Raw genomic sequence first — 21,162 nt, forward strand, 5'->3', positions numbered from 1 at the left:
AAAATATGAAAAAATAAATTTAATTTTTCTCACAAAAAAAAAATATTTAATAAATTTGGACTTTACTACTTTAAATATTCCGTCAAAACTGCGTCACAAGATAAAATATTAACATCTTTTGTACAGAAAAACTTGTTGTTATTTTTTTGTGTTTCATAGAAACAACGACTCACATTTTAATCTCGCATCGACAAGTGCAATTACAACTGAACTACTCGTTGTTAACTGTTTCTCGCCGCACAAAATGATAAATAGGTTGAAAGTTCATTGTGAATGCTCAAAAAGTTTTTTGTCGCATGTATCTTGGCTCGGTTAAATTTAACATGAAACCGTTGCATTTTTTGTCTGTTCTTCGTTGTGTGTGTTCTCAGAAAAAGAAGAAAAAAAAAACAAGCAGTAAGTAATTGACATTCAAGAGTGCTAAAAAAGATTTGAAGACAAGTGCTACAACTTTTGTCGATATGAATTAATCTGTCGCTTTAAAATTTTTTTTTTTTTGAACAAGCGATAAATGTTGTCGTTCGATGAATTTGTCGAGTTCGTGCATTCGAGCTGCAACAATGTTGTTTGTAATTGAGTATCGCGTTCGGATTGTGTAATCGAAATTGATTTTTGTGCTGCTTTGTGAATTAGTGTCGCCTCTAATTTTGGTGCGCTTTGTAATTTGTCACATCTGATTAGCTTGAATAACGTGCAGGATGAGGTGAAAGGCGTTTGCTCGCCTGCTAAACGATTTTTGTCGAAACGAAACGATTCGAAATGAAATGAAGAGTAATTTTTTGTGGTTGAATTCTTTGCGGTTTTGTCGCGTGTCTTGATATTAATTTCATTTATCACGATTTTAATTTTGTTTTTTTTTTAATTAATTTTGTTTGAATTTGCTTCGTGATATGGTATGAGGAACTTTTTGATGTTGTCACAAAATTTGCTTCAATTTTCGAAAATTCCTAAAGTTTCATAAATTTTCGAAAATAATTTCTGAAGCTTCTCAAATTTTCGAAAATCAATCAAGAAGCTTCTCAAATATTCAAAAATTATTTCTGAAGCTCCACAAATTTTCGAAAATCGATCAAAAAATTTCTCAAATTTTCGAAAATTTTTTCTGAGGCGAAAATCAATCAAGAAGCTTCTCAATTATTCAAAAATTATTTCTGAAGCTCCACAAATTTTCGAAAATCGATCAAAAGGCTTTACAAATTTTCGAAAATTATTTCTGAGGTTTCACAAATTTTCGAAAATCAATCAAGAAGCTTCTCAATTATTCAAAAATTATTTCTGAAGCTCCACAATTTTTCGAAAATCGATCAAAAGGCTTTACAAATTTTCGAAAATAAATTCTGAATCTTCAATTATTTTTGGAAAATCGATTAAAAAGCTTCTTAAATTTTTGAAAATTATTTCTGAAGCTTCACTAATTTTCGAAAATCGATCAAAAAGCTTCTCAAATTTTCGAAAATTATTTCTGAAGCTTCACAAATTTTCGAAAATCGATCAAAAAGCTTCTCAAATTTTCGAAAATTATTTCTGAAGCTTCACAAATTTTCGAAAATCAATCAAGAAGCTTCTCAATTATTCAAAAATTATTTCTGAAGCTCCACAAATTTTCGAAAATCGATCAAAAGGCTTTACAAATTTTCGAAAATAATTTCTGAATCTTCACTAATTTTCGAAAATCGATCAAAAAGCTTCTTAAATTTTTGAAAATTATTTCTGAAGCTTCACTAATTTTCGAAAATCAATCAAGAAGCTTCTCAAATATTCAAAAATTATTTGTGAAGCTCCACAAATTTTCGAAAATCGATCAAAAGGCTTTACAAATTTTCGAAAATAATTTCTGAATCTTCACAAATTTTCGAAAATCAATCAAGAAGCTTCTCAATTATTCAAAAATTATTTCTGAAGCTCCACAAATTTTCGAAAATCGATCAAAAGGCTTTACAAATTTTCGAAAATAATTTCTGAATCTTCACAAATTTTCGAAAATCGTTGACTGACTTTAATTCATGTTCTAAAAACAAATTTTAATAACTTTTCCTCTCTTTTTCATTACAGCTCAAACAACCAACCCCAAAAATAACTCAAAATGAATCGCGGTGAGCAACTTACAAAAGAGCAGCGCGAACAGCTGATGATGGAGAACGATGCCGCAGCCCTGGCTGCGGAGATGTTCGATCATTTCTGCTCAGCCACAACAATGCGTCAAATTCTCGGCCTGTACCGCAACATGCTCGACACAATCAACCTTCGTCCCGCACCGCTCAACGAATTCTACCCCAAGCTCAAAGCCAAGGTGAAAAGTTGGAAAGCCCAAGCCTTGTGGAAAAAATTCGACTTGCGCGCCAGTCATCGCGTTTACAACAAAGGCACTGCCTGTTCCGGCACAAAAGTCCTCGTAATCGGTGCAGGTCCTTGTGGCTTACGGACCGCCATCGAAGCCCAATTACTCGGCGCCAAAGTCGTCGTTGTCGAAAAACGAGACCGCATTTCGCGCAATAACGTTCTGCATTTGTGGCCATTTCTGATAACAGATTTGCGACAATTGGGCGCGAAAAAGTTTTACGGCAAATTTTGCGCTGGGTCAATAGATCACATTTCGATTCGACAGCTGCAGTGTATTTTGTTGAAAGTTGCTTTGCTACTTGGGGTCGAAGTGCACGAAGGCGTGTCTTTTATCAAGACAATTGAGCCAAAAGACGGGTTTGGATGGCGGGCCCAACTTTCGCCGGAAGATCATGCCGTTTCGCATTACGAATTTGATGTTTTAGTGGGAGCCGATGGCAAACGCAACACCTTAGAAGGGTTTAAGCGAAAGGAATTTCGAGGAAAACTCGCGATCGCCATTACGGCAAATTTCATCAACAAAAAGACAGAAGCCGAAGCCAAAGTAGAGGAAATTAGCGGGGTAGCGTTCATTTTTAATCAGCGTTTTTTCAAAGAGCTTTACCAAACGACAGGCATCGATCTCGAGAATATCGTTTACTACAAAGATGACACCCATTATTTCGTAATGACCGCCAAAAAACACTCGCTCATCGACAAAGGTGTCATAATTCAAGATTACGCTGACCCAGCGGAGCTTTTATCTCCCGGCAACGTCGATACGAGCAAATTACTCGATTACGCCCGCGAAGCTGCCGACTTTTCCACACAATACCAAATGCCCAATTTAGAATTCGCCGTGAATCATTATGGCAAACCCGATGTCGCCATGTTTGATTTCACCTCGATGTTTGCCGCCGAAAATTCGTGTCGCGTTCAAGTTCAAAAGAATCATCGCCTCTTCTCGTGTCTCGTGGGCGATAGTTTACTTGAGCCTTTTTGGCCGACGGGCTCTGGATGTGCTCGCGGATTTTTATCCAGTATGGATGCCGCGTATGCCATTAAGCTCTTCGCCAATCCGAGAAATAGTATTTTGGCGGTATTAGCACAACGTGAAAGCATCTATCGATTGCTGGGACAAACGACGCCTGAGAATCTCAATCGAGACATTGGCGCCTATACGCTGGATCCGATAACGAGGTATCCGAATTTGAACAAAGCTGCTGTCACAATTGTGCAAGTTAAGCATTTGTTGACGACGGATGATCCGAGTTTGTTGGAGCAAACGCATTTGGATACGAATGTGTTGGCGGAGAGAGTTGCCGAAGTGCCAGCGAAGAGAAAGAGAAGAACGTTGGAGACGATTTCGTTGAGTAGTGTCTTGTTGCGATGGGTAAAGTCGCATTTGAAGGGGTATGAATTTGTGCATGGGATTACGGAGCCGGCGCAAGTTTTCACACAGGGACAAGTTTTGCTTCATTTGATTCACAGGTGAGTTGGTTTTTTGATGAAAAATTGCCTTAAAAGTTTAAAAATGTCGTATTTTAAACAAAAAATTTGCATTGGGTTCAAAAATTTGAGGGATTTTAAATGTTGAATGTGCATTGGGACAGAAATTAACAAAAATATGAAAAAAATTTAGAATGTAAACTGGGCTAAAAATAAAATGAGATTTTGTAAAGGAATTTTCTAATGTGCAATAGGACAAAAAATAAAATTTATGTGCATTGGGAATAAATTTAGATAGATTTAGTGGGTAAAAAGTTCATAACTTTCAATAGAAAAAATATAAAAATTTGAATTGAGTTAAAAAAAAAATTAAAATTTTTAAAGGAATTTAATAGAGAAATTTTAGAATAAAAACACGGGTACGATAAGCAATTAAATATGCATTGGGAAGAAATTTTAGATTAAATATGGGGTTGCAAATTTAATAATTTACTGAGGAATAAAAATTGATATTAAATGAAACCAATTGAAATTAGAAAAAGATTTTCAATGTACAAATTTTTAAACATATATGGCAGAATTTGCATCGGGATAAAAAATAAAAATTAATTTTTTTCAAATGTGAAAAGTTAAAATGGGTCTTGGGATGAAATTTTACAATTTTTCATAGAAACATAGAGAAATGTGCATTGGGACAAAAAGTAACAAAAATGTGAAAAAAAATTTGAATGTAAACTGGGCAAAAACTAAAATGAGAAATTTTCTAAAATTAAATAAATGTACATTGGGAATACATTTTATAATGTAAAGTGGGATAAAAATTTAATAATTTATAGTATGAAAAATATAAGAATTTGCACAGGGGCAAAAAATTAAGTTGAAATAAGGGAATGAATTTAATGAAGAAATTATAGAATGGGAACAAGTTAAAAAGTAAAATTTAAATGGGAAAAATTGGGTAGAAAGTAAATTAAATGTGCATTGGGAAGAAATTTTAAATTGAAATTTGAGTTTCTAATTTAAAATTTTTCTTTTGAAATGACAAGTTGAGCTCAAGCAAAAATTCAAATAAAAATTAGAAAAAGATTTTAGACTTACAAAATTTTGAACACGTTTTACAGAATTCGCATTGGACTGAAAACTAAGAATAAAAAGTGAATTAAAAATTTTTTTTTCAAATGTGCATTGGGATTAATGCAAAATTTGACCTGGGCTGAAATTTCACAATCTCCATGGAAAAAATATTTAATGTGCATTGGGTCAAAAATTAAGAATAAAAATTGAGTATAATGGGTTAAAATAATGTAAAAGTTAAGATTATTAATTAGGAACAAAATTAAGAATGTGGATTGGGATAAAATTTGAAATTTTTTGGCTCAGCAAATTGCATTGGGGCAAAAATTGTTTTTGCAAAAAGGGCAAATATTGCGAATAAAATGCATTTTAAAGTTTTAAACATATTTTAGAGAAAAAATATTAAAAAATTGCAATGGGAAAAAATTTTAAATGTGCACTGGGCTTTGTCAAGTTTCTTAATATCGAATTTTAATTCCTTTTGTTGATTTTTTCTTTAATTTTTTCCCTTTTTCATTCCAGATTTCGCCCTGAATTAATCGATTTGAGCCTAATCTCCGAATGGAGTCCCGAACAATGTAACGAACGAGCCTTCTACCTCCTTGAAAAGGAATTTGGTAAGTAACTTTTCATTCAAAAACTTAAAAAATCCTAAATTTCAATTATTTTCTTTTTAGGCATTCCCCAAATAATGACTGGCAAAGACTCAATTCACATCGACAACATCGACTCAAAAATCTGGATCACCTATCTCGAGCAAATCTGCGAAGTGTTCCGCGGCGAAGTGCCTCACGTCAAACACCCCAAACTGGATTACTCCGAATTCAAGCAGAAAACCAACGCTCCCGGCGGCTTATCCATGGCTGACTTCTCCCGTATGCGACGCGGTGACTTTGCAGCAGCTCAAAATGCGAAAAAACTCCCCGACGCGGCGGGCACTTCACGAAAATCCGCTGCAGCGCCCGAAGAAGAAAAGTACAACGTGCAGCGAAAGCAACGGAGACTCGCGCAGGAACAAACGAACCAAATTCAGGGACATCATGTGCGCTCGCCGCCGCCCGAACCCACGAGAAAGTCACGCAAACGTCGCAGTTACGAGAAATTCGGAAATATTGTGAGTATTTTTTTTTAATTTTTTTTATAAAAAAACTTTTTTAGAGGAAATTTGTCATGAAATCGTCCTTTTTTTACGAAAAAAATAAATAAAAAATAGGACGAACGCACAAAACGCCTGCAGGAAATCGAGGAAAATCGTGCGGATCGACAGGCGAAACGCCGGGCACAGAGAGCCGCCCAAACGGAAAACTTCCTCAAAAGTCTCCACATGTTACAGGCGAACACGTATTTGCGCGAGAGCGACAGCTCCGGCAATTTCGAGGACTACTCGATTTACATGTATCGCCAGGGGGCGCCCGAATTCAATAGTCGCGTCAAAGATCTCGAGCGAAAGTTGTTGTACCCAGTAAGCAAAACAAAAATTCCGAGTGACGCATTCAAAAAAAAAAAAAAATTAACTTGTGTGATTTCTGGCACTAACCTCGATAAACTTCGTTGTTGTAAATAATTTAACGCTCGCTTCTTCGATTTTTTTAACTTTTTTTGTCGCATGGAACGAATTTTTATCAATTTTTGGTACTAATTATTTTTTTTCTCAAAAATTTTTTTAGGATCGTGAACGAGGAATTCTCTCCGCGATGCCGGGAAGCATCGATCCGCAGTTCAACGACCGGATCAAAGACATGGAACAACGAATTACCTCCAAGGGGGTCATGAATACCGAGAAGAAACCCAAAGACTTGTTACGTGCAATCGGCAAAATTGACCAAAATGACTGGCAGGTCAAGGAAATCGAGAAAAAGATGGAATTGTCGAAGAAAACGACCGACATTGGGAAAAGTCGTGAACGTGTGCCTAAATGGAATCGCGAACAATTTCTCGCGCGCCAAAACAAACTCACCGCCGAAAAAGTCGAAGACGGAAAATACAAAGATCTCGACAACGCCATGAAACTTATCGACAAACAACTGAAAGAAGGCTCGATTCTCGAGGGAGCCAAGAACAAAGTTGCCTCCATTGCCGGGCAATTTAAGCGCAAAGAAGAATCCGAAAGCGAAAATGAAAAAGTCAAAAAATCCCCGAAAACGAGCAAACCAACGGGATTCGCGCTGGCGACAAGCAACAAAACGGAAACTTGCAACTTTTGCAAGCAACGCGTTTATTTGATGGAAAAAGTTACCGCGGAAAATCTAGTCTTGCATCGATCGTGTCTCAAGTGTTATCACTGTCACACGAGTTTGCGTCTTGGGGGTTATGCGTTTGATCGTGATGATCCCCAAGGCAAATTTTATTGCACGCAGCATTATCGGTTGCCGCCAAAAGAGATCAAATTGCCGCAAAGACGTCCGTTGCCGAGATTACCACAAGCGGCGAAAGTGACACCTGCCAAAGTTGGGGCGGGAACAGATTTGATCGATCGCGGACAAACGCCGGAAAGGATTGAGTTTGAAAATGTCGATGCAATGTCCGATGGAGAGCCGTCGTTGGAACAAGTAATTGATGAGAATGAATGGACGGATAAGAATTTTGGTACGGGATCGGAGGAGTCTGAGGATGATCTCTCGAGGTAAGTTTTTGAAATTTTTTGGTTAAAAAATGATTAATTTTTCCTTGAAACGTTTAAAAAGTTATGTTTTGATACAAATTTAAAATTTTTTGACGTTTTAACGAAAAATTTCGTAAATGTCAATTCAAAAATTTACCGTTATAAAATTTGAAGATTGCCATTTTGCTAATTCAAATTCAAAAAATTTAAATGAAATTTAAAAAATTATTTTTTAATAATTCTGTTGATTTTTATAATTTAAGATTTTTTAACAGATTTATGAATTAAAAATTTTTTAATATAACTTTAATACAAAATGTATTCAATTCAATTTAATTTTGAAAGAATTATTACAAAAATTTGAAAATCGCCAATTTGCTAATTCAAGTTCAAAAATACTACATTAAATTAGAAATTTTTTTATTTTAAATAATTTTGTGAGAAAAAATGTTCATCATTTTGAATATTTTTTACACATTTATAAATAAAATTTAATATTTAAATTTTTATATGTTTTTTTTTAAATTTAATACAATTTCAACTCAATTTTAATTCAATTTGATAAATTTTTTCGAAAGAAATATTATTACAAATTTAAAAAAAAAATAAAATCGCTTTTTTGCTAAATAATTTAAGCAAAAAATTTTCGAAAAAAAATTTTTTTTTTGACTCAAATATAAGAAAAAATTTTGAAAAAATTATGAAAAAAAAACTAAAACTATTTGTTTAACGATTTTTTTCTCTTTTTTAAAAATTCTTAAAAAAAATTAGTTTTGGAAATTGAGTTCAAATTTTTAATAATCTCTTGATTGTTCAATAAAAATTCATTAAAAATTTTAAAGAATAACTCAAAATACTTAAAATTTCTTTTAAAACCTTAAATATTTTTAAAATTTAAAAAAAAATTTCGCAAATGTCAATTCAAAAAATATCCGTTAAAAATTTGAAAATCGCCATTTCACTAATTCAAAAATACAAAAACAAAAATTACACAAAAAAATCATTAAAAATTTAAATTTTCTTTACAGCTCTGACGAATCCGACGAAGATTCCGACTCCGATATATTCGAAGACCCAGTTGGCAGTCCTCTTGGAGCACAAACTCTTCAACTGGCAAACGACTGGATCGATCGTCGTTACTCTAACATGCAAGATAGCGACGACGACTTTTATGAATACTCGAGCGAAGGTAATTTTTTTTCCTAAATTTTCAACTTTTTAGCTCTAAAATTTTATTTTTCATTTTAGACGATGACGCAAACGATTCACAAACTGAGGGAGAGGAGTTAGCACGAGCACGCGAAATGCGCAAGCAGGAGGTTCAGCTCAAGCCACTCCCAATTTTACCTACCGACACTGAAACTGACGTAAGTACCTCCTCGCAAATTCATGAAAAAAAATTATTCAAAAAAATTGGAGGGAAAAATTTATTCAGAAAAGCTTCAAGGCTTCTCAGTTTATTTTTTTATGTGATTTGTTCAACTTTGTAGCGATTTTTAATATTTATTTCTTATTTTTTTTCTTTTGCGCGCCATTCATCTTCATTTTTGCATCTTTTTCATCACAAATTTCTTAAAAAATTGAAAAAAAAACAGGTTGTGTCGAAAAATACGGCTTTGAGTAGTGTAAATGACGGTTTCGAAGACTTAAAAATCTCAAATGGGCATGAAATCGAAGAATTCGAGTTGGCGCCCGAATTGAGTGCGGAAGAGATAAAATTGGCGGAAAAACAGTTGAAAAAGGAAAAATTCCTCAATAAAATGTCGCAAGAGTCAAAAAGTCCCCCGAAGAGTTCCTTCTTCGGCGGCATCAAAAATATCATTAATTCGACGTTTAAAGGCGGAAAAAAGGAAAAAGAAGAAAAAAGTAAGAAACAAAAAGCAGAAGATGATCCCGCAAAACGTTACGAATACAACGAAGAAGAAGAATTTACGTTCAAATCGATCAAAGAGATACAAAGACAGCTTTCCAAAGAGCAGTGCGAAGACAAAATCGACGAGGAAAAGGCAAATTTAGACAGCAAAATGAAAGAAATCGAGCACAAATCCTTCGCCGAAAAAATGGCATCCGTGAAATCGCAAATCCCAGTCTCTCGGGTGAACGTAAATGCCGGCGAAGATGAAAAAATCTCAAAATTCTTCGGAAAAAAGCAAGAAACAGCTCAAACGAGACGTGCTTCCAACCGAAATATCGAAGCGATGAAAGAAACAAATGGCGGAACTAAAAGCCCCAACACTAGTTCACGCGATTCGTCGCCTTCGCTTGTCGCAAAGAACAAAGTTACGAACGAAGACATCGTAAAATATTTCCCGCCAAGTCCGGCGCAGATTAAACGCACTTTTGGCTCAACTCCAAGCACGGGGGCGAACAGCGGAGAGCAATCCCCCATCGTAGGTCGCAAAAATTACAATCAAAATGCCGCTGCAGATGCTCTAAAATCGCCTCATTTGGTCGCCGCGGTGCAAAATAAAGACAAACCTGCGCCAAATTTGCCGCCAGCGAAGAAAAATATTCTCGCGACGCAACCTTTGGCCAAACAACCGCCCAAACCGAACGTTTTAGCGCAACAACCGCTCGCTAAATCGAAGATTCCGGTGCCTGCGACGCCTCCCCCCGTGAGAAAAAATATCTTAGCGTATCAACACACGGCGAAGGATATCGTAAATGCCCTCGCGGAGTCACAAAAAAAGCAGATGGACATGTTCGATCAGTGTCTCGATGGAGCTAATGATGATCTACCAGCTGCTTCTCGCGGAAAAAGGAAATCTGAATGCGATGAGGATGAAATTATCGACGCTTTGGTGCAAGATGCGCGCTTGGAAAGGTCCCCAAGTACGGATTACCGCGAATTATTGGAGGAAAATCTGCCGGTTGATCGATTTTTGGACAATTTCGAGCAACTGGTCGAACCAATAAAGCACGAAAAGCAGAAAAAGAAGCCGAAAGACCTCGTTGTCATGCGTCGCCCATCCCCAAAAAAGAAAAAAACGGAACAGGAAAAGGCGAAACGTCATTCTGACTTGACCTTGGACGAGTTGATGTTATTAGAGATGGATTACTTAGCGGATCATTCGCATACCCCGCCCGAAAATACCCCAAAAAAATACGAGTTTGCCCATAAAAACGTTGAAATGTCACAAAAAACCGAACATCAGCCTATGGATGAACAAGGTTTAGCCCGTTTACAGGAAATTATGGCGATTCGACGTTGCTCCCGGGAGAATTTCGAAGCTCTTAACACGACTGAGGGGCAGAAAATATCGCAAAACGGCTCAAATGGGGGCTCAAAACCCGTTTCACGGCAAAATTCGAAGAAAGGAAGGAAGGAAAATGGCAATGAAGCTGCTCTCAAGTCTGATTTGCGGTCAGATTTGATGAGACAAAACGTGGAGAACGAAGTAAATGGCGGAAATAACGGAAGTAGGAACGGATCTCGTCGGAACTCGTTGAAGAGTCCCGCATCTCCGAGCTCCCCGAAGGAAAAGCAAAAGAAATTCTTCACCGAAAACGGTAATTTGAACGAGATTTCGCATCAAAATGGAGAAAAAATGCATAAACAAACCCCTCCGAGTTCACCAAAAGTTTTAAATTCACCGAAAAAACACAAAGAAAACCAATTTACCTTCGACGAAATCCCAAAATCCCCGAAATCTCCCAAGAAAATTGACGAATTCAAGTTTGAACAAGCCCTTCCTTCGCCGAAATCGGGTCCAATGTCACCCAAAAGTCCAAAAGTTGCGGAAAAATTTACTTTTGATGAAGCCCCTGTTCCCTCAAATGACGAGCCGCGACGAAATTCGGGCACAACAATCGCTAATATCCTCTCGATGATCGAGACAAACTCTCAGGTGCTCGAAAAAGAGTTTGATGAGTTGATCGAGGCGCAAAATACGAAGAAGAAAACGATGGAAAATGTCGAAGATGAGTTCAAGGCAGCTGTTGATGTGTTGGAAAATCAATCCCCAAAGGTTGGAAGACGCAAATCGCTTGAAGAAACGCGAAAAGCAACGAAAGAATTTCTCGCAAAGCAGAGACAAGCCCAAGTTTTGGAAAATGTCCCGGATGAAAATGCTCCGAATGTGGAAAAACAATCAGAAACTGAGTCCCCGAAGACTCCAAAGCGCAGTTTTGACGAAACGCGCCGTGCTGCCAGAGAATTTTTGATGTATCGTAGGCAAGAGAGCTTGAATGAGAGTCAAGGTTCGACTCCAACGTCGCCAATTGTTGAAAAAACGCAAGAAATGATTAAAAATGAAGCAAAATTGATACAAGAAACGGAAAAAATTGTCGAAGAACCGAAAGTTTTAGAGAAAAAAGTAGAAAAAGTTGAACCAATAGTTCAAAAACCGTTAAAAGGCATAACCTCAAAGGAAGATTTCTTACAAAAAATGATGTCTCCGCAAGAGTCAAAGCAAAAAATTGATAAAATGTTCGAAGAAACGAAACGTGAAATGGCCAAAAGTCAAGAAATCGCTCAAAAATCTCAAGAAATCCGAAAAACCTCAAGAAATCCGAGGAAAATAAGCCACAAATAGTGAAAGTTGAAGAAAAAGTAATTGCTGAAATGGGTCCTCCAGTAAAAGTTTTAGAGAAAAAAGTTGAAAAAACTCAAAAAGTTGAAGAAACTTTGACTCCTGTGGTCAAACCTGAATTGAAAAAGATTGAAAAACCACAAAAAATTGAAGAAACTGTACCTTCAATGGGTAAAACTGAACCAAAAAAGGAAGAAAAACCTTTGGAAATGCCAAAACTTGTTCAAGAACCTCCTCAAGAGAAGCCAAAGAAGAAAAAGTCCTCAAAACAAAAGAGTTCATCATCAGAAGAAGAAAAGTTAAAGCCCCAAAAACCTCCGAGAATGACACGTCAAGACAGCAAAGAAGGAAAAAAGAGTCCCGAAGAACCAAAAATTGCGGAAAATGTTCCAAAAACTCCTGAAAGTAAACCAAAAATTATTGAAAATGTTCAAAAAGTAGCAGAAAACGGTCCAAAAGTGATCGAAAACGGCAACAAATCTGAAATTTCAAAAGTAACTGTCAAAGAAAGTGACATCGCTGTCGTTGAAACGTCAAAATTGAAGAAAATCTCGCCTGAAAAGGAAATTCCTAAAGAAACCAAGGCTCCTTCGACTAAACAAGCTCCTATGATGTCTCAAGATTATCGTGACATCCTGAAGGAAATTCAAGGAACCATCGTCGATTTGGAATATTACTCCGACGAAGATTCTGACACCTTTTTACTTCGCGCCAAATCTCCTGAAAAGCCACAAAAATTCACAGATTCACAAATTTCTCTCCAAAAACCTCAAGAAATTTCATCTCAAGGAGGTCCTCACATGCCCAGCAAAGCTCAAATGATCCACACAAAATCAAATGTCATCTCGGAGCATCATCCAGTTGTCAGTGAACGTGCCCAACTTCTTCCTGAACGAGCCCAATTGACAATTTCTGACTTGCGAAACGACGCTCACGAGTTGCCAACTACCGACTCTCCGATAAATTTCAAGAAAGGTCATTTGGATAACGCGGTTTTGCGTTCTACGGAGTTCCTTGAGAAGCGATTCGATGACGACGATGTCGGGGAATTGGTTGATTTGAATCCTGCTAGACCCGCGAGACGTCATAAAAGCACCACAAAAACTCCCGAGGACAGTTTGTCACCCGATGAACAAGATTCTCGCAAGAAACCGCTCGAGAAGAGTCGTGAAGAAATTCATTTCGATGTTTACAAGAAAATTTTGGAGAAATATGATCGACTTCCGTTGACCTATAAGAGTATCTATGAGAATGAACAACGCCCACAAATTGTTGTCTCTGCTCCAACGGATAATTTTTACCGTTTTGAAGATGGGCATCACAAATTGCATCAGTTCAATAGTAACTTCTTGTCGCCCGGAGGTCATAGAAATGCTTCGCCGCGTCCCGAATCGCCTGTAGATCGACCAAAATCCGATGCTTTGGAGAAATTTTACGAAACCCATGAGAAAAAGAAGAAATTTTTCATGGACGAAGCTTCGGATGACATTTCTCCCGCACGAAAGGCTGCTAGAGAAGCTTTAAAGAAGCAACAATCGACTTCTTTTGACCAATCTGACGACGAAGAAGTCCCCTATCGCTCGGAATATATGAAAAAACGCATGGCTGAGAAGAAACTCCTTCAGTCTCCGAACGAATTGCCTCTTCGACCTCCACGCGAAGATCCAACTATGAAAAAGTTGTTGAACAAAACGCAACGATTGCACGACAAAAAGCAAAATTTCCTCCAAGAAAAGATGGGAAATCGTAATCCTTACATAAAAACCATGCTCGATGTCGAACGCAATCACGATCCCGATCTCGACAGCGACATTCGAGATACCGCCATGCATTCTCGTTACACGTACACGCCAAAGTTCACGAGTTCCTACACTCCAACGACGTCGTACGTGCCAACGAGTGCTTACTCCTCAGCGAGTTCCCGTATTGCCACAAGCGCCCATTTGCATCCATTGAGCTCAAAACCCTCAACTTCCGGCATCGGAATCACAAATCGCACGCAATGGCGCACATCTGACTACTCCTCACCCCACACGACATCGACGCACTTGAATATGCAACCGCGAATCCAAACAGCCGCCATCTTGGGAAGCGCCCGTAGACCACATCTCGATACAAGTTCAAGCTCAAGAAATCCAACTTCTTCTTACACTTCAAGGCATAACAAAGATAATTGCGTGATTTGTTAAAAAAATTCGACACAAAAACCTGTTTTCCAAAAAAAAATTGATAAAAAAAACATAAAACCCAATTTCCCGCCAAAAAAAAAAGATGCATCCATCACAAAAAAATGAATTTATAAATCTAGGCACCAATCCAAAAATTATTAAAAAGAAGAAAATCGCGAAATTATTTAGAAGGTAATCGTCGTGTGTCGTGTTGATGTTTTTTGCTGAACCTGTCGTCTGTTTTTTTATTGATTGTTAACCAATTTTAACGCCTTCTAATTACTCAGAGCGCTAAACAGACACAAACACACACAGAAAAAAAATACACGGAACAGACAAATTCGTTAAAGACAGTTTTAAATAACTAAAAATGACAAAAAATTTTAAAAAAAGATTTGCTTTGTCCTCTTTTCTAATAAATTAGAATCAATCATCGCTTTTTACTTGGCTTTAGTGAGTTTTTTCGTTGATTTATTTAAAAATTTATAGCTGAAATTTTAACAAATAAAAAGCAGCGTTGTTCATGAAATATTTTATTGACAGATATCAAACATGATACATGATTATTTTTGGTTGAATTTGAGGTTATTTAACAAATTTTGAGGTTATGTTAAAAGATCTTGGTGAAACATAACCTCAAAATTGTTGAAAAGTTGAAATTTTATCAAAAAATATAATTTTTGTACGTTGACAGCTAGAAAATTCAAAATTTTTAATAAAAATATCAATTTTTAACATTTTTTGAGGTTATGTTAGGAGATCTTGGTAAAACATAACCTCAAATCTGTTGAAAAATTTTAAATTCTATCGAACATTGTAATTTTTATATAGAATTTCGAATATTAAGACATATTTTGAGGTTATATTAGACCATCTTAGTTAAACATAACCTCAAAACTCTTGAAAAAGTTAAAATTTTATCGAAAATTGTAAATTTTGTTTAAAATTTCAAAGTTTTAACAGCTTTTGAGGTTATTTATATCTAAAAATAATAAAACATAACCTCAAAACTGTTTAAAACCTAAGATTTTTATCAAAAATATCTTGTATCAAATTTGATATCCGTCAAAATTTTTTATGGACTTATTCGTCAACAGCTTTGAAGTGTAAATATATTTCGAGTTTTCTTAGATTTTATCATGCAACTAACTGCACTCATAAAAAATCATCCTAACGTTGTTTTTTTATATTTGAAATTTTGTTTCCAAAATAAATTTTTGGCGGGATTTTAATAAAGTTTTTTCTTTTTTCAGGGACAATCTGACAGCGACTCTCCTGATGTCGAACTGAACTCAGCGACAGAAATTTCAACAGATTCGGAATTCGATCATGATCCAGTGCAACGAGATCCACCGCCAAAGATTCTAATTGATAACTCGTATTTGAGGAATTCTTTCAAGCCATCACGGTTTCAAGTGAGTATTTTTATAGGATTCAAATTTTTTAGGCAGGTTCAATTTGGAAAAGTGTTTCATGTTTAATGATTTTATTAAAATTTCAAAAAAAAATTAATTAAAAGAAGTTTAATTGAAATTTCAGTAAAAAATCGAAAAAAAATTTAAATTAAAATTTATTTTCATAAGATTTTTTTTAAAGAAAATTTAATAATCTTTAATTAAAAATTTTTGATAAAAATTTTAATTGATTTTTTTAAAGTCTTTAATGTAAAATTTTACTAAAAATATAAATTTTATATAAAATAAGAATAAAAAAAATATTTTTTTGGCACATTTTTCAAATTTTTAAAGTTTAAATTAACAAATTTTAATTAAAATGACGTTTAAAAAATTTGAAAGTTGATATTTGCTAATTCAAGATAATTTTAAAAGTGTATGAATTTTTAAATTTTAATGATATTTTATGAAAATTCTTTTAAAAATTATTTTTTTTATTCAAATTGGTAATTTTTTAATTATTTAAAATATTTTTTTATAAATATCAAAACTGAAAATTTGTAATTCGCCATTTTGCTAATTCAAAATTTTAAAATTTTCTGTAACATGAAACATTTTTCAAAATTGTTCCGTCCTAAAATGTCTTTAAATCAAATAAAATCCTTTTTTAACAATTTTTTCCCTCATTTTAGATCAAAGCAAGTGACATCGAGCACATTTACCAACCGCCTCCCGTACCAATTTACGAACCAAAGCCCGTACATTTCAAACCCCTCGTGGAAGTTGATCCCACTATCAAGCTCTCAACGAACCGAAACCCTCTACAAAACCCTCGTCAAGGCGACTATTCATTACAAAAAATCGCCAGCACCGAAGCCGTTGCCGCCAAAAAGAGTTTGGAGCTCAAAAAGCGCTACTTGCTCGGCGAAACGCAATCTCAAGGCGTATTAAAATCCGATTCCGCCTCCGCCTTAGATCTCAAATTCAAAAATTTCCAATCCAACATCTCGGATTGTCAAAAACTGCTGAATCCCGCCCCCGACATCAGCACCGCCATGAAAACTTTCCTCAGCAACACGAACAAATTAACGGAATCGCCGCTCAAAGGCCCGAACGAGCTGAAAAATGACGAGAAAGAAAACGTGAATGTCAATGTCGTGAATTCGGTGACCGAGAAAAACGAATTAAACCAAGTAAAAAGTGAAAAAGACAAAAAATCCGAAGATTATATTCAAGTCGAGGCAAGAAAAGTCAACATTGAGATCTTGGAAAATGAAAAAGAAGACGACGAACAAAACGAAAGCGTGGAAGTAATTGATCTCGTGACGCCACAAAACAGTCCAATGAACGCTGGGCAGAAATATTTAAAAGATTCTCCGAATTCAAAGCCTTTAAACAACATTTATATCGACTTGACAGGCGATTCTCCTGCCAAAGATCGTTCCCTGGTCGAAACAAAAGTGAATTTCAGCGTCGATGATGAACAAGAAAAAAATTCCGTCGTGCCCGATATCCTTAGCACGCATAATTTGAAGGATTCAGACCAACGCGAGGAAAGCCCGATACTGGAAACGTCCATCGAAGTCCCGCAATGGCGCCCGAAAGCCGTTTCCGACATGGAAAGTGACAGTTTATCCGAGTCCAGTACCTCCAGCATCGACGATATTCCGCATTTTACGCTAGATAGCGCCACAAGTCCCGAACAATGTGACCCCCGATGCATCCCCAAGCTCGAAGTGCGCGACGAAACGGGCGAAGTAATGCAAATTGACAGCTTAATGATCATAAATGGCGAATATATCGGCTATCCGGAAGATGACGACAACGAAATCGAGCAAGTTGTCATCGGAAAAGACGAAAATTCGTCCCAAGCGGAGCCACTTATCACGCCCAAGAGTGAAGAACGGACCTTTATGGCTGAAATTCAAAAGTCCCCCACGGTAATTGAAGTGAAAAAGGCCCCAACGGTGACTTCAACGACTGTTTCGAGCACAAATGAGGCCGAAAAACCCCGTCTCGAGTACAAAGGCATGAAAAATTTCCGTCCCGAGTATCGTTTCGACGCCAAAAACGAAAGCAAAATCGACACGTTGAAAAATTTACCGTTAATTGTGGGTGCCAGTGCTCGTGAAATCCTTAAAACTGCATTGCCTGACCCTCAAACAGCCCAAAAATCCATCGAAAAGCCATCAGTATTAAATTTACCGCCGGTGACATCACCAACGACGCCCGATTCGGAAGACAAAACTCCCGTAAATCAATCCGCGATGACTCAAAATGCTCTCTTAGAAGCGCCCGTCGTGTCTGACACGGAAACTGAGGTAACGGGAGCTTTGATGACCGAAACGGAGCTCAGCGATTGGACCGCAGACGATGCTGTGTCGGAAAATTTCATCGAAAGCGAGTTCGTATTGAACTCGAATAAAGGCACGATACGTAAAAATCGCAAAAATAAGAAGAAAAATGGCGTCGCCCGACAAATTTCTAGTCAAAAACCGCCGGAAACGCCGAAACGAGCGCCTTTAGCCTTGGATATGGACGAGATGGAGTTCATGGATACGGGCTCGGAAGACAGTTGTGTCGAAAATGCCCAAAATAACCGCATTAAATTCCAAAATTCGGGTTATATTGAGTTTGTGCAGCCTGAAAAGCAGCCCCAAAGTGTTAATTATTCGTATAAAAGCGACTCAGCTTATAGTTCATCGCCGAAAATCGATCGCAGGACAGGTTTGGAGCCCGAAAGTCTCGAAAGTATCGAGCAAAAGCCCGGAATTGACTATATCGAACAAGGAGCGAGCATTTTGAGTGGGTCCAATAGCGATTCAACCACTTTGAAGACGACGCTGATGACAGATTCAGGCACTTTGGTGGCTTCCAGTAGTTCTCCGACGTACCCGAACTCGCTGATGGGCTCTTCGATGACAAGTTCGCTCGGCAGTTCGATTTCCACGCTCAAAGATCAAGCCCCCGATAGCTTAAATGACATGGAGGAGGATAGTTTGGTGATGATAATGTCCGCAGAGACGATCACAACGACGGAGGAAAGTGATGCTTTGACAGTTGTGACATCTCCGATGGACTCGACGCCCGCCCAAGTACTAACCACAGAGTCGAGCGACACAAAAACCGAAAAAACGACCCCTTTGACGACACCGGAGCTCTCGAAACAGCCTTCCGGTGAGGAGCAAGTCAGTTATGAGGACTATGTGAAGCAGTTACAAGCTAAAATTTCGAAAATTACAAGTCACGATCCCAGTTTGCGACGAAAATCGAGCAAAGGAGACACCCTGAGTAGCGTTTCGGGTGAAATTTCAGCGAAAGAAACGAAACACAGCCCGTATTCGGAGTCAATTACCGAACCGCCGACGTTAAGTAAGAAAATTGAGCTCATCACGATGGAACGGGACAAGCAAAAGGACCTCATTCATGACTTGGTGATGGATAAATTGCAGCAAAAGAAGCGATTAAATGCTGAAAAACGTCTAAATCGGAGTCGAAATCGAACTGCAGCCTTAGCGGCGTCATCTAGTGTCCTTCAAACGCCTCCCGTGCAAGAACCGACAGTCAAATACAATCCACTTCTAACGCAAAAGGACCCAAAAACCCCTGTGGAAGCGGAAAAATCGCATAAAACGCAGTTTACAACGCGACAAGTCCCGTTAAAAGACAAATCTTCGTCCGATTTGAATGGAAATGACTTCAAGTCACCTCTGAGTTATGCGGCGGCATTTTCTTTCACCGACAAACTTCGCATGGAAGCACGTCAAAGAGCGCGTTTGCTCTCAAATGAAGACTTGGGGCTCAGTCCGGAGGAAAAAATCCAACAATTACGCAAAAAATACAACATTTACCCGAAAAATCATGGTTCCAATGACACAAAAATAGTTTCTGCCGTGCCAGCCAATGTCATTCCCGAACGGAAACTCATCTCGTCGAAATCTGTGAACGATATTATGCTTTGTAATAATCCCGCTTATTCGAGCGTTTATAATAATGAAAGGCCAAGTGTGCGGGAAATTTATCAAGTGACGGATTTTACGTCAGATCCGAACTTGAATGAGGCGGGCGAGAAGCATTTGAGGGATAGGAGACTCGCGAAAAAGGATCCGGAACGGAGGAGAAGTTTGATTCAAGCGGTGTCGGACTTTTTTTCGCACAAGAAGAAGGATAGTGGGGCGGCAAGTAGTAGTAGTACGTCGCCTGTGAAGGAGGGAAGCAATTATAAGGCGAGGGATTCGACGGATTCGAACAGGTTTGGGAGATTTCGGTTGACGTCAAGGAAGAAGGAGGAGGATAAAGCGAAGGTGAGTGATTTTTTAAATTATTTTTCAAATAAAATTTCGTTAAAAAAATATTGAGACGAATTAAATTTAATAATTTCACTTTTTGAGACGAAAAAAAAATTATAAAAATATTTTTATAAATAAAAAAAAAAAAAATTATTGATTTAAAATAAAAAATTTAAAATAATTTTAAAAATATTTAGGTAAATTAAATTATAAATTTAATTTGAAATTAAAAATTAATTTAATTTAATTTTTTTTTTTAAATTTAATTAAATTTTCTATAAATTTATATTTTTATAAAATTAAATTTTTTTATTTAATTTATTATTCAATAACAAAATTTAATCAAATTTAAAAAAAAATTTAAAAAAATTAAAAAATTTAATTTTATATAAATTTATTTTACAAGAAATTAAAATATTTAGATAAAAAAAATGATTGAGATTTAATTTGATTTTTAATAAATTTTAAACTTTTTAATTTTAACGTTTTTACTATAAATTTAAATTAAATATTAATTTAAAAAAAATAATAAAATTTAATAAAAATTATTTTTTTTAAATTAATTAAATTTAATTTGACTTGTCATTAAAATATTTTAAAAAATTAATAAAAAATTTATTAGAAATAATTTAATTTTTTTTTCATTCAAATTAATTAAAAATTAATTACTGAATTTAATTTAATAAAAAAAATTAAAATTTTAAAATTAAAAAAAAATATTTAAATTAAATTTTAAAAAAAAACATTTAATTTATTTTAAATTATTTTAAATTTTATTTTTTTTTTTAATAAAATTATTTTATATTTTTTTTTAATTTAATTTAAAATTTTTTAACTTCAGAATTTTACGTTGATTTGGAATATTTAATTTTATTATTTTTTTAAATTTTTTTAAACTTTTTTTTTTATTTAATTTAAATTTATAGTAAAAATGTGAAAAAAAATTAAAATTTGTCAAAATCATGTAAATTTCAATTTAAATTAATTTCATTAATTAAATCTATAAAAATCGAATACATGTTGTTAAAATTTAATTATTAATTTTTTTTATCAAAATTTATTTTGTTAATTAATCATATATAAACTTAAGTCAATTTTCATAGATTTTCACTTTAAAACGGTCTTCATGATGAATTTTTTATCAGAAATTAAACAACATTTTAATTTTTTAACAAAAATTTTTATTCTTCCTTCTGATTTTTTTCATAAAAATCCCCAAAAAACTAACAAAAAGTGAAAATATTAAATTTATTCGCCTCAATGTCCCCGTCTCGATCCATTTTGCTTCACTGGTCGTCGACAACTCCCTTGAAAATTGATCCTCAACGTAGGATT

The 21,162-nt window shown here is 35.7% G+C and overlaps 1 protein-coding gene across 1 annotated transcript in view; it reads left to right on the forward strand.

Moving 5' to 3' along the window:
* Positions 1–2,064: 2,064 nt before the first annotated feature.
* Positions 2,065–21,162, forward strand: part of LOC134835219 (F-actin-monooxygenase Mical) — a gene marked incomplete at its 3' end in the record, with an annotated part of 29,081 nt that continues 9,983 nt past the window's right edge. Inside the window, exons 1-9 of the mRNA XM_063850089.1 lie at positions 2,065–3,810; positions 5,365–5,459; positions 5,520–5,956; positions 6,056–6,304; positions 6,510–7,465; positions 8,473–8,633; positions 8,693–8,811; positions 15,398–15,559; positions 16,231–19,842. Of these exons, the coding sequence (XP_063706159.1) occupies positions 2,084–3,810; positions 5,365–5,459; positions 5,520–5,956; positions 6,056–6,304; positions 6,510–7,465; positions 8,473–8,633; positions 8,693–8,811; positions 15,398–15,559; positions 16,231–19,842 (7,518 nt within the window). The remainder of the gene's footprint in view (positions 3,811–5,364; positions 5,460–5,519; positions 5,957–6,055; positions 6,305–6,509; positions 7,466–8,472; positions 8,634–8,692; positions 8,812–15,397; positions 15,560–16,230; positions 19,843–21,162) is intronic.

The sequence above is a fragment of the Culicoides brevitarsis genome, chromosome 3 (assembly GCF_036172545.1).
Source record: "Culicoides brevitarsis isolate CSIRO-B50_1 chromosome 3, AGI_CSIRO_Cbre_v1, whole genome shotgun sequence".
Taxonomy (NCBI): domain Eukaryota; kingdom Metazoa; phylum Arthropoda; class Insecta; order Diptera; family Ceratopogonidae; genus Culicoides; species Culicoides brevitarsis.